The following is a 14,208-nucleotide window of genomic DNA, read 5'->3' on the forward strand; positions in this document are numbered from 1 at the left end:
ATAGCCGGCCGTGCTGCCCCCCCTGCAAGGGAATAAGCGGACTTCAGGCAGATTTCTACCTTGCGGTCCGTAGCATCCTTAAGGGAGGACATGGATGGCATCGGCAATGTGGCACTACGGACAAGACGGGTCACGTGAGAATCCACCTGTGGAGGGGATTCACACTTAGCAAAATAATTATCCGCGAACGGATAAGCCACCGCCAGGCGTCTCTGCGGCTGGTATCTTTTGCCAGGTTGTTTCCACGCCTCCTCTAAATGGTCCACCAACTGACCCGAAAGAGGAAAGACTGTGGCATCGCCCTTCACATCTTTGAAAAAGGCATACTTAGATTTAGCCGCTGGGGGAACTTCGTCCTCAATCACCAAGGCTGTGCGGACCGCCCGAATAAGTCCAGGAATATATACTTTGGACTTAGCATCAGCGTCCTTAGTATGGAAAGGTTCCTGATCGTAAGGATCCAGAATCTCCCCATCATCAGACGTCCCTTCGTCATCCTCATAAGGAGCGGACAGAGGCGCCACCGGCCTTTTATGAGGCCGCATCACAGACTCCCCTTGCAATACATCCGACAAGTGCTGTAAAGAACTCGTCAGGGAGTTAACCCACGCTGGCTCCTGAGAACCCGGGAGCGGGGAAATAGGGAGACTGTGGGGTACCACCAATTGTCGTGGGAACCCCTGCATGGGTGACGACACCACAGACTGCTGGGACAAACCCATCGGAGTAAACGCGGGCTGCGGAGCTAACTGGCCCACTAAAGCTGTTAACGCCTGAGCGAAACAAGCCCAGGGCGGCTCCTGTACCGGTGCTGTAACCGTAATAGGCCGCGCCATGGACAACACTGCCGGCAAAGGCCCTCCGCGCTACCCTCCCCCTCCGCTAACGGTACTTTGCACGTGGTACACTGTAGCCGGAGGGGAAAATCACTTTCAGACATGATGGCACCACGTATGTGACCTCTCTCACCAATTAAGTATTAAATAGGCGAGAGACCACCCTGCAGCACCGCACCGCAAGGGCTTTAGCAGAAAGAACAGGGACAGTAATAAAGCTGACAGTTTAGTGAAGAATAGTTACAGGCAGTGCTAGCACAGTCACATACAATGCAGAGAAATAACAATTCCTGCACTAACAGCGCTGATCACTCAACTACACAGACACAGGGCCTGGTAGGACACAGCGCTGCATACACAGACCTGAGCCACAGCGGAGGAGAGGTATGCGGGGGGACCCAGACCACGATGCTTCCTTCCAGACTTCCAGCAGCGTTCACCATGCGTTGCAGAGAAGATGGCCGCCGAGGAGCAGAGAGAAGCTGGCCTGGGGGAGGAGCGCTGACACAGGACCAGTCAGCACAGTGCAGAGAGGGCTGTGTGCAGCGGGGGAGGCGCCGGCTGTGAGACAGGGAAGGCGCGCTCCCCTGGCATGCATTTAACCCCTGGGACGCCGCAGCGCTACCGCTCTGCTGCGGTCCGCTGTCCCAGGGGGTAGTGGAAGCGCAGGTTGGTCGCCTGGCTCCACGCTGCAGCCAGTCCCCAGGGAGCCCCCTGCCTGGGGACTTAGGACCATGTGATCAGCGGGGACCCACCGCGGGACCCCGCTGCTTACCTCTGTCCCCCTTGAATCCGGCCATGGTCCGGAACATCTGGGGTCACCGCTAGCTGTGACCCCAGATGCCCACCAGCATCCCCGGATCAGTACCGGCGTTCTGGTACCGGCGGGGTGTAGGGAAGACAGCATGGACGTCAGGACTGACTGTCCATGCTGTTCATCCAGATGTGCAGCCACAGCTGCATGAAGAATAAGCTTCAGGGGCTCTTCTAGCCCCCACTCCAACAGGTGCACCCGACTCCGGCCGGGCACCAAACTAAACTGAGGTGCCTTGGCCTGGGGGCGGGGTATAGGAGGGGGACCTAGTGCATCCTGGGAGGCTGAAAGCTTAACTCTTTGGTGCCCTGCGACTGACGTCACACCTATACCCAAGGTATCCTGTGGATACCCTATGGACCCTGAAGTAGAAAAGAATATTTGGTGTTTGAAGCCCAGTGTCTATTTGAAAATTCAATAAAATGTGATTTAAAAAAAAAAAAAAAAGCCCAGTGTCTGGTAACACAACATAATGCCAGCACCTCTCCCCATGAAAGGATCAGACTATCCATCCCATGACTCCCATAATCTAATGAGGGTTGTGATTAGCAGGTGAACATGATGAGATTCCTATATGGTACCTTCCAGTTCTATGCACTTACTCTGCCGGGTATGAATGGAGGCTGTACGCGCAGTTCTTCTAACGCATACCAGTCAATACCCGCGAAGAAAGGATGATAACAAATTTCTCCATTTACTCCCAGACGCATCTGAGGATCTGTACACAGGAGCTGAAAAAAACAACATGAATGCAACTAAAATGCAGTTCAACTATAATTTGATCCCTTATACCTACTTATTTGGCAGCAATGTAATTTAGTCAAACAAGAAAGCATTAATCTTTTACCCTAATCAGAGGATGTGCATCTAGTTTAGGATAGAATATGTCAGTGGTAAAGTGACTCCTGCAGCACTGATTGTTCTGACTTGGAGTTTTCTTCAGCCACCACTTGTTTATGCATGTCAGATAGGTGGAACCAATAATGTGATGTATGTAATATAGATAGATTCTCCATATATCGCTGCCTGATCATTCATAACAAGAATAACTACATGACAAGTATTAGAGAATGAGAGTTTTATAGATACAACATACTGACCATGGGGAAATATTGTTCATGATATTCTTGTTCCTAGTACCGAATCCTAAGTATCTACTCACACTGACCTGTTCAAGGATGTTTTGTGTAATAGGGCTTAGGTGGTAGCCAGGCAACACAGAGAGCTTGCAGCAGAGCCAGGGTTTTCCCGTGGTAAGTTGGAACAATACCACGCCAAAGGCGTACCAATCTACCCCGGCATCATACTGCTGTCCTGAGAGCATCTGTCAATAAGAGGAAAACAGGTCACTAGGTTAGACGGTATTATAAATAGGAGAACACAACTGGGCAGTGAGCACTGTACAATACTCACATACAGGACACGTCAAAGGGCAGTACATAATACTACATGAAAGTAAATTATAAAGTACAATGTATCATACCTACTGATATGTTGGCTGCAGTCTCTTGGAGGGGGGCAGCAAAGATTTTGGGGGTGCTGCAATTTCATCATTATGGCGCCCTCTCCACTATACAGTACCGCAATTCCTGGCATTGTAAAGTGAGGATGGCACCACAATGATGAGTTTCAAGGAAAATCACATCATCAAGCCACCCTTAGCAGACCCGACTAAGTATATAAAATAAGTACCAAACAATATCACACCACAGACTGGGTCAGACAGATAGCAGGGGCAAGGATAGGGCAGCTCCGCTAGCAGGAGCCAGGTGGGATTCCATTCAGTACTAAGTGATGCTGTACCCAATGTATGGGCGAGCAGGCAGAGTCAGAGGCAATGATGGGGAGAAGGAGACGAGCACTGGTAACATGGGGTGTGCTAGGAAAAACAGACTGAGAAGTGCCCTGCCTGTAGGAGCTTACATACTAAGAGATGATATATACGTGTAATCCCCCTTCTATACAATCTTCTTCAATCCCTCTTCTATGGCAATCTCTGGCGTTCTGTCATTGTAAGGAAACACCTCACTGCATTAAGTGTGTTTCCCAAAGTGTAATATTAATATTCACTGCAACAAATTTGTCTGTGACCAGATGGCAGATTGAGAACATCGGATCATACATGTCAGATGAATGAAAGCTCAGTGCATGTATACCATTTAATGACATACTGGGTCCACAATTACTGGCAAACATTTACAGGACCAGACACTGCACACATTTCAGTATTATCAGGAGAATCTGAGTGGTATTGAAACGCTAATGAATATAAATAGAATTCATTGATGTGAGGATTACTTAATTATGGGATGTGAGAGCTAATGATTATAAAGGTGTTAATGATGTTGAAACTAAAGATTTACTGATTTTGAGGAGGGCTTCATTAATGATGAGGGGATAATATTATGTAGCAGTCACAAAGGTGATCTTTGTATTACATATTATCACTAGTCTGCTCTATTTTGTATTGTGGTCAAATGATTCTCTCTGTTTTATGTTATGGTCACAGGCTCTTTTGTATGGCGGTCACTAAGATGCTCTATAGTGTATTGTCACAAGAATGCTATCTGTACTGTATATAGGTCACTAGGACCTATTGGATTTCAGTAACTAGAATTATATGTATATTGTATGACAGTGACTACTTTGCTCTCACTATTGTATTACAGTCACTGGATTGCTCTCTGTATATCAGTTACTAGGATGCTTTTACTTGTGTGATGTCACAAGAATGTTCTCTATTGTATGGCATTCACTAGGATGCTCTCTGTATTGTATATCAGTCACTAGGAAATTCTCTGCATGGTATATGAATCACTAGGTTGCTTTCTGTATTACTTGAGAGTCACTCGTTGCTCTCTAAATTGTATGGCAGTTTGTGTGTGTAAATTGGGTGTTTGCTGTGTTTTGGTTCATATTACGGGCATACTGGGAATCATCAGGTTGGTCAATTTGATTATTGCACATGCTGCATGGTAATGATGACCATCCGGGCTTGGCCCTAATTGATTAAGAGGAGGTAAATATGGAGGTAATTGTGTACATGTGCAATTCATTCCTCCATATTTAGCTTACTACAAGGATTCTACATATATGAATAGCAGTAATCCACCTCATCCCTATATTATTACATCCTCACCTCTGGGGCAATGTACCCTCGTGTCCCAGCATAGCCCGTGGCTCCGTGGATAGTAGTTACTGCCAGCCCAAAGTCGGCCAGTTTGATATGGCCGGCGTCATCAATGAGGATGTTCTCCGGTTTAATATCTCTGTAAAATGGACATTTTGCATTTAGAATGTGGATCATCATCTGTCACTGAAAACAAGTACTTACTGGAGAAATACAAAGTATCATAAGTGAGTAAGGTTATTTTGTGAATGTGGAAACATGCGCCACCTAGAGGATAAATGCCTATTACACCTGGCCGGATGAGGGCAGTCCCATGTTATGAAGACAGTACCAAGGACTGTGAAGTACAGTGCATCTGGGCAGAAGGTAGCAAACCCTCTGACATCAGTCTTCTGTGCTGGCGCCAGCACCTTATTTCTCTGGGAAGAGGGGGCACATACAAATATCTTGCACACGGGTTCCCTGATTTTCTATAACAGCTGTGATGAATGGGTGTGCGCCTTGTAGTGTGGTTGGGGAAGAAATAGGTCAGTTTGTGTAAAGGTGTATGCAGTACAAGTCCGCATTTTCTATGACTCATATAGTCTATTATTATACTGATAATGGATTATTTTACTCTTTTCAGTAGTTAATAAAGAGTATTGTTTTTCTGTGCACAGATTATGACTTCCCAGTATTTTTGTACTTTGCACTTGTGTAGTTATTCAGTATAGGATAACAAGCTTATGGGAGCCAAACATATTCGGGTCCACATATATACTAATAGCATACTTCCCAATTGCCCAATTTTAGTGTTATAGTTGGGAGGCATCACTTTTCCCTTTTGCTGTGCTCTGCCAAAGGTGCATGTGGTAGTGACAGGGTGGTAGGAGGTTCACTGGAGAGACATAAAGGCCAGCCTATTGCTCCACACCATGGAGGTATGGCCATACTCTTCTGAGACACAGCCACACCCCTTCATTACATGGTTACACCACTGTCCCAATCTGCACACCTTCAATGTTGGGAGGCAGGGCTGTAAGGAGGCGATGCAGTGGGGCCATCAAATAGGGTGGGTAGCCATTGGGATGGAACTGGCCATGTTCACCCGCAGCAACAACCTGCACCCTACTCTGGCTCCTACACTGTGTTGTGAAAGACATCAAGATTTCTCCCACAGTGTCTTTGGATCAGTACTGGAGCTTCCTTCCGAGCAGTAACCTAGTTGCTCGGTGATGACATTATGCCCTCTGGGTGCAACACTTAACACTTAATGCATTGCTAACTATTGTTTTGTTTTATAAGGTTTTAATTTCATTAATTTCCCATTGTAAGAACAGTTATTTCTGTGAAGAACATGGAAATCCTAAAAGTGACATTTCTTCTATATTTAATGCTATATGGAAAGAAAGGTAGTTACCGATGTATAAAGCCCATCATGTGGAAGTACTGGAGACCGGAGACTATCTCTGCAGCGTAGAATCTGTCAAAGAAGAAATGTAACATTATTGTAATGTCCCAGATTCTGTTCTCCATGAGGATTCTATAGATACAGAATTAGTTGTGTACATGGAATATCTTACTAGATTGCAGAATTCCCACTAGGCGCGTGAGGCAAGTGCATAGGGGCGCCACCTGCTGGATGTGGCACAGCAGGCCTACCCTTTCCCCTACCCCGCATCAGAGCAGCTGCTAATACTTTTTTATGTAGAAGTAGCAACAGGGAAATAGGGGGAGGGGGGTTGTGGGTGGCAATTTGTGTGTGTGGAGAGGTAGGGGCTACCTGCTGGGTCTCAGCATCATGCATGGTCAGAGCAAGAGCCACCTGTGTTTATCCAGAGATGCCCAGTAGCTGTGACAGGTGGCTCTGAATAAACACAGCAGGCTCTGGCTCTGCCCCTGTCATGACGGCTCGGGATGGCTAGTTCCGAAGCTGATTCCCCCGAGACCCAGCAGATAGCGCCAACTTCTCCACACACACAAATTGCCACCCGTGACCCCCTCACTCATCTCCCTGCTGGTACTTCTACATAAAGAAAGTATTAGCAGCTGCTCTGATGTAAGGGGGGAGGGTGGCCAATAATGGTTATTCTTACACATAGAAAGGTAATCAAGGGAAAGGAAAAATGTTGATAAAGTCAGTGGTGACACAGCGCAGGTAAGGTCACTGGGGGCATCAGTGCAGTACAGGTTGTGCCATGTTTATGGGACCATAATTCACAGATCTAAGACCCTTATAAAGGTGGTTGTTTGCTATGATGTGAATACCAGGCAGCCACTGCATAGTTACTATAGCACATATCTGCTTACTTCCTCCCCCTTCAGCCAGGCTCTCCTCCTATCTGTTGGTTTCTCTGCAGCAGACAGACGTCTTCTGAGCAATCTGATCTAGAGGAAAGGCCTCCACACATCAGCAATTGATTGCAGCAATTCTTCAATTTGCAATCGATTGTGTATAAAAATCTTTCCCTTTTTCAATCTATTGCAGATTGCAGAATTGCCACAATCGATTGAAAAAGGAAAGATTTTTGTACACAATCGATTGCAGATTGCAGAATTGCCACAATCAATTGCTGATGTATGGGAGCCTGAAGATTAAAGGTGTGTGCAGCTGCTGCATACTGTACTATGCATCAGCTGCTTCTAGTTTCCATCTGCCAATAGGACTGGCTGCTCACATGATGTCACTTCCCAGTGTCCCCTGGGAATCCAGTCACAGCCTCTGCAGAGTATTATCATACCCATGGGGGAAGGAAGAGAGAGCCATAAGGGCTGATTATAATGCTGGGTACACACTGGCCAACATATCGGCCGTTCAATTGAACAGCCAATATATTGTGTGTACGTTGGCCAGTGTGTATAGACGATATGTCTGTGAACGATTTCGTTCACAGACATATCGGGTCAGTTGTGTAGCACAGCCAATGGCAGATGTATCTGCTCATTGTGCTGTGTGTACGAGCGATCAGCCGACCGCCCATACACTTGCTGCAGAGGCCGCGGCGAACAACCATCATCTGCAGATATATCTTTCCAGTGTGTACCTACCTTAAGTTGCACTGCAAGACGCAGTGCATGCATCCCGCAGTGTGTGTGTAAAGAAGCACAGTAACAGCTGAGATATACAATCTCAGAAATGTATTGGAAATGTATTGGGTGTTCCCGGGCTGTGACTAGGAGATGGCTATTACAGAGATACTGTCTGATGTCACATAACTGGACATGAGCTCAGATGCTTAAACACTTTCATTGGAGGCCATACTCTGATGGAGAATATGCTCCTAGTATGGGGCAGGTGTATTTTGTTGGAGCGTCGATGGCAGCGTCTAAAGACGCATTATGTGGGCATGGCAGTCAGACATACGGGAAGGGCTGATACTAGCATTTACTATAAAGGAATAGATACAACTGCGGCAAAAGACACTAATGCGGTCACAGAAGAGTGCGGCTCTGTGTCAGTCCCATACTGTGTATATGGGAGATAGGGGATGGGGAGAGTGTAAGAGAGCTATAGAGAAGGGATATAAAGACAAATGCATGCAGGAAGGAGTCCTAGGGCCGTATTCAATAAGCCGTTTTTGGCGAAAAGTTTTTGCCGGTGACGTCATTTTGCCAGGTGAAAACTTATACCCGTATTCAATTCCAAAGACTTTTCGCCGGTGCGAAAAGTCTGCGCCTCGTAACCAATGAAAAGATTCGCCTCAGAATGCAGGCAAAAAAAGTGCAGAATTGGGGGTTTGGGGTGCAAAGTTGCATGAACACCCCTGCAGCCTTGGGAAAGCCGCCCAAAGGTAACCTGCATCAAAAAAAGTGTAAAAAATACTTTAGCTCACCCCAAAAAAGTACTTTTGTTTTGGGGGCGAAAAAGTCCAAAGTTGGGGGACAAACTTAAAAACTAGCAAAATAGACTCCAGGGGGTCCCCCAAGTATTCCCCAGGTGTTTTTTTGATTGCAGGTGCTTGCTGATGGTGCGTTTTTTACGTTTTTTTAAAACCTCACTTTAGCGATTTTTAACCATGCTTGCACCCATTTTCATGTATCCCAAACTTGCTGGAACTATTTATTTTTGGCACAAAAAACTGCTAAATGCTATTCTTCACCACTTGTGCAAACACGCTAATTAGCAGCTATTGAGAGCATTTAAGTACCCCAAATACCTTCAGCAGGCCTATTCGGGGGTATCTAGAGTGATCCCCAATGTCAGTGCATCTTTTGGGGGGTGTCAGACTGATTTTCCCAAATCGGACAGCACTTTTTTCGCCGGGTCCTGTTTTGCCGATTTCTAATTGAATGCTGGGATAAGCGGGGACGAGCGTAATACTTTTTTGCATGGAAAACCTGCGATGTCGACGAAAAGTCTGGCATGCGAATAAGTACAGGACTTTTCGCACCTAATTGAATATGCCCCCTAGTTGGAAGAGACTAAATGATGGGTGACCAACAAGTGGGGAGGGGATAACATAAGTATGTATCCCCTGCGAAAACATAAGTATGCATCCCAGGCAAAAACGGGACCCGGTATGTATGTACTGTGTGCCTGATTCAGAGTTGGGAATAGAGTGAGATTTCTCTCTCAACTGTGAACCTGAACAAACCATATTGCAATGTAAGGGGTGTAAATACATACATTTTTTTACATGTGGGGTAAATACTGGCTGCGTTTGCATGTAGCCCACAAATACTGCACAGCTTTATTATTACTCTACAATTTAGAGGTCAGTTTGGAAACACTCCTCCCAAATCTAAATCTCTCTGCACATTTTAAATCTGCCCCACCTGCAGTGCAGCATGGTTTCACCAAGATGATCAGTTGAGAGAGAGATCTCACTCTATTCCCAAGTCTGAATCAGGCCCTGTGTGTGGTTTCTGGCCTGACATTATTTCTTCTTTTCCATCTGTAATGTGGTTGAGTCTTATGGTACACATAATGTGGTGACCAGTGGTAGCCAGTGCTGGTATAATCACATGGGCAAATGTAATGAAGGCAGTGTATGATAACTGTTCTGCCACATGTATAATTGTGTCCTTACACATCTTTACTACAGTCACATCAAAAAGCCCCTCTTGGTGCACCAGATCTCGTGAGACTGCTAGCGTCGGGTGTCTAAGATGTGATCTGTGATGTAACTAGGGTATTTGGAGCACAGGGCAAGATGAAAAATGGAGCCCCCATCCTATGTGTGCGTGCCGAAAAAGTGGGTGTGACCACATGCCACAAGGGGCGAGGCCACTAGAAAATGGGGGCGTATCAACATGACACCACCGTTTCTCGTCACTCTGGAAGAATTCTTTTCCATTCCATTTGCACCTTAATGCCCCCAGTAGTAGTGCCCCTTATACAAGGCCCATTATGCAATGCCCCCAGTAGTAGAGCCCCTCATGCAATGCCTACTGTAGTGGTGCCCCTTATACAGTGCTCATTATGCAATGCCCCTAGTAGTAGTGCCCCATATGCAATGTCCCCAGTAGTAGTGCCCCCTGTTGTAGTGCACATTATGCAGTGCCCAATATATAGTATCCCCAGAAGTGCCCATTATGCAGTGCCCGCTATACAGTGCCCCCAGTAGTGAACAATATATAGTGCCCCAGTAGTGCCCCTTATATAGTGCCGCCTATAAAGTGCCCAATATACCCCTTATACAATGCCCCTAATGCAGTGCTCCCCAGTAGGGCCCTTTATGCAGAGCCCCCAGTAGTGCCCAATATATAGTGCCTCTTATGCAGTACCCAATATATAGTGCCCCTTATTTAGTGCCCCCAGTAGTGCCCCTTATGCAGTTCCCCAGTTCTATCCCTTACACAGTGCCCACAGTAGTGCCCTTTTTTACAGTGTCCCCAGTAGTGCCCCTTATAGAGTACCCCTTATGCAGTACACAATATATAGTGCCCCTAATATAGTGCCCTCTATGCAGTGCCCCAGTAGTGCCCCTTATACAGTGCCCCAGTAGTGTCCCTTACACAGTGCCCCCAATAGTGCCCCTGTAGTGCCCTCTATGCAGTGACCAAAGTAGTACTCCTTATATAGAGCCCCTAGAAGTGACCCTTATACAGTGCCCCTTATACACTGCCCCTAGTAGTGTCCCTTATACAGTGCCCCCAGTAGTGCCAGTCATGCAGTGACCCAAGTAGTACCCCTTATATAGTGCCCCAAGAAGTGACCCTTATACAGTGCCCCAGTAGTGCCCCATTATACAGTGCCCCCAGTAGTAGTGCCTTTTACACATAAAACACGCAGACAAAATTATACTTACTAGAATCAACGCTCCTATGCCCGCCACCGTCCGCTCCTCCGACCTCCCGCTCTGCACTATGGGGGAGACATCTCTCCCTTCACCCAGTGCATGAGCCAGAAGACGGAGCTAATGAGTGAGATCCAAGCCGGCTCTGGCCCTGTGCCGCAGCCAATGAGAGTGTCTGACTGTGCTGATTAATTTGATATGCAACACATATATCAGTGTGTGACTGAAGGCCTGATTCACTACGGATCGCTATTCTGCTAACTCTTCTTGCTAATATCAGCGGTGATATGCAAATGCATTGTGATCGCAGTCAAGCATTGGATCACAGCCTCACATAATGACGCCCACTTTCCCTTGTCTCACATCCGTAATACTTGGCATTATAGCAGAAGGCATGACGCTAGCAGAGTAGCACGGGACCTAACAGCTCACCTACACCGGGTAAGTTGCGCTGCGTGGTGTATTGAGGCTAGCTGTATGAAGACACATCTCTATTCTCATAATATATCTCATTCCCCACACTGTAAGCGCCTATGTCTCAGATTGTCTCTTGCAAACAATTGCGCAGAGTCTCACGTCAGCTCAGTGATAGATCTTACGTTGCAGCGTCGATCTCAAGATGGCCTCTTTTATGCAGGAGTTCGAACAGGTCTCCTCCGCTGGCATAGTCCATGACGAAGCCCAAAATCTCCTATCAGAAGACACAAACAGAACAGAGTCACATATTTGCTATATACTCTAGCACAGTCTCTTCCAGTTACCTGGTCTGGGCGCTCAGAGTCTACAGCAGGCACCGTACTCTCCACCATACTCTACACAGTGACCATTACTGTATCTGATTATAAATGTGTGGGGAACTTAGTAACATAGATGGAGCTGAAATATGTGACATTATGGGACTTATTTTAATGCCAGCTCTGTAAATGCACATGCCATCCACATGACTACAATATAACAGTGTGGGTATGGGGTCTATGGACACAGTGGAGGTGATTTGCATCAAATAAATTCTAAACAATATGTGTCTCCTCTGACCTCTTCTGCCTGCGTGTGCACTGTGCACATACGTGGGGGTAAGCCTGCACAATGCATATATTTCTCAGGACATTATACTGATATAAGAGGTTGTGATTTGTTTATGGATCCTCTCTGGAATGTATTTAGGTGTAAAACAAGCGATCTCCAATGCAGCATGAGAGCCCTATGCGTGTCAGGAGAGCTGCCAAGTCTGCGGGTGGTCATACCTACCGCAAGGGCAAGATGGCCGCCTGATGTGCGTCAATGTTATTGATATTAACCCAGGTGAGCTTAGCATCCCTATGCTTGGGTAAACTTTGTAACTATTAGCATATTTTCGCAGCTGTGTTGCTTATGAAATCACAGCTGCGATCGCATTACCATCCATCTTTGAATCAGGCCCTAAGCACAGTCTGCTAATATTCCACACTCCTCATTGTTACTCAGAGCCCCCCCTGTTGTGCGCCACTGCTATAGAGCTGTCACCTGACCACAAGGATCAGTGTAACATTATGGTAATACCTCGGTCTGGAATGACAGGAGGCTGTGTATTAGGAAGGGGCTTCCCGATGTTGCTTGCAGAACTCTCCTCTCCATCTCCGTTGTTATTCAGGAGCTTCATGGCTACGTCCTTCTTTGTGATCTTATCATATGCCAGCAGGACCTGAATGTGTCACAGATGTAGATATTTTACAGGGTGAGGAGCACAAATGGCTGCTCCAGTATATACAGTATATTAAAAGATTATGAACATAATTAATAAGAACTATTTGCGCTGTGGATACTTTCCATGTATTAGATGTTAAAATTATATATAAAATACATAAATGTGAATATAGGTAGTAGCTGCTTACACAGTCTGCATTCAGTCCCACCCACAGTCATAACGTAAGACATACTTGCCGACAATCAGCTCCCTCCTTCCGGGAGGGAGCTGATTGTCGGCTAACAGCAGGGGGCATGCCTGGTCATTCACGGCACATTGGGGGTGGAGCCGGGGGTGGGGCCATGTGATCGCATCATCGTGGCCCAGCCCCCTCTTCACAATGTCGTTATTTTCAACATTGTGAAGCGGGGCAGGGCCACGATGACGCGATTCAGCGTGAATCGCGTCACCGCTCCCCCCCCGCTGCAGGGGTTTGTAGTTTATTATGGGGGGAGGTCAGGAGGGTTGCTGGCTGCAAGGAGGCTTGCCTGCCTTTCCGGGGGCCTGGGAGCGGCACCCAAAAATCGGGAGGCTCCTGGCCCATATCGGGATGGTAGACAAGCCTGACGTAAGATGAGTAATATCTCACAAAGGGTATAGGTCCTGGGGGGTGCTGATATTCTGCTGCTTATAATGAGTCATTTTTGTTATAATGGATATTAGTATTGTGCTGTGTGAGTAATATGTAATTAAAGGATATATAGCAGTTTCTATGAATAATTCTTGATCATGAACATTTCTCTTTCTTCCTATTTTGTTATAGAAAGCATCTAGCCAGTGATTAATGGTACACAGTGACTGGGTGGCATATTCAGAGTGACCCAGTGGGGAGGCCATGTAATTCCCTAGTGGACCCCTTCAGAGCTCCTCCCACTATTGTGGAAGGTCAGAAGCCATCAGCGGTGGAATTGGGTGGCACAGGGAGAAGATCGCTGGAAAAAATCAACCTGTAGTGAGGTCTTCAGAATCATCACTGTATCACAAAGGATTGCAGGAATCTTCTGGGTGGCAGTGACTGGTGCGATGTATGGACGACAGGTCTGCATGCAGGGCCGGACTGGGACTAAAAATAGGCCCTGGCATTTTAAAGCACACAGGCCCATCTTGGGGGTCAATCATATTAGCCACGATGATCTCGCCGGCGCGAGTCATCGCGGCAGTGGCCGCACTTTACAGCAGCCCCGATTTGCCTAATATTGCTCGCAGCCCCATAGGGCTCCGAACAAAATTATGCGAATCCTGGCTTGAGTAGCGAAGGGTGCGAGCAGCGGTGCCGTTGGCTGCGTTTAAATGCCATTGCAACAACACATAGCACCTAATAGGATTGACCCCTTGATGTCAGCATCCTGGTTTCTGTCACAGACTCCTCCCCTTGCTATTCCTAACTCTTCCCACTGCTTAGTCTATGCTCGGACACATATAATTAATATTAGAACAACATAAAAGTGTACATTATTCTCTGTATTTAGTGTTCACTCTAGGTCTGG

At 46.7% G+C, this 14,208-nt stretch overlaps 1 protein-coding gene across 1 annotated transcript in view; it reads right to left on the reverse strand.

Annotated features, from left to right (window-relative positions):
• The window catches only part of LOC148519727 (protein kinase C delta type-like), a 41,246-nt gene extending 29,439 nt beyond the window's left edge, over positions 1-11,807 (reverse strand). Inside the window, exons 1-6 of the mRNA XM_088476206.1 lie at positions 11,760-11,807; positions 11,598-11,689; positions 6,180-6,242; positions 4,790-4,919; positions 2,819-2,974; positions 2,253-2,381 (exon numbers count right to left, since the gene is read on the reverse strand). Of these exons, the coding sequence (XP_088332332.1) occupies positions 2,253-2,381; positions 2,819-2,974; positions 4,790-4,919; positions 6,180-6,242; positions 11,598-11,689; positions 11,760-11,807 (618 nt within the window). The remainder of the gene's footprint in view (positions 1-2,252; positions 2,382-2,818; positions 2,975-4,789; positions 4,920-6,179; positions 6,243-11,597; positions 11,690-11,759) is intronic.
• Positions 11,808-14,208: the final 2,401 nt, after the last annotated feature.

This window comes from Taudactylus pleione, unplaced genomic scaffold (assembly GCF_031769625.1).
Source record: "Taudactylus pleione unplaced genomic scaffold, aTauple2 ptg000184l, whole genome shotgun sequence".
In the NCBI taxonomy this organism is placed as follows: domain Eukaryota; kingdom Metazoa; phylum Chordata; class Amphibia; order Anura; family Myobatrachidae; genus Taudactylus; species Taudactylus pleione.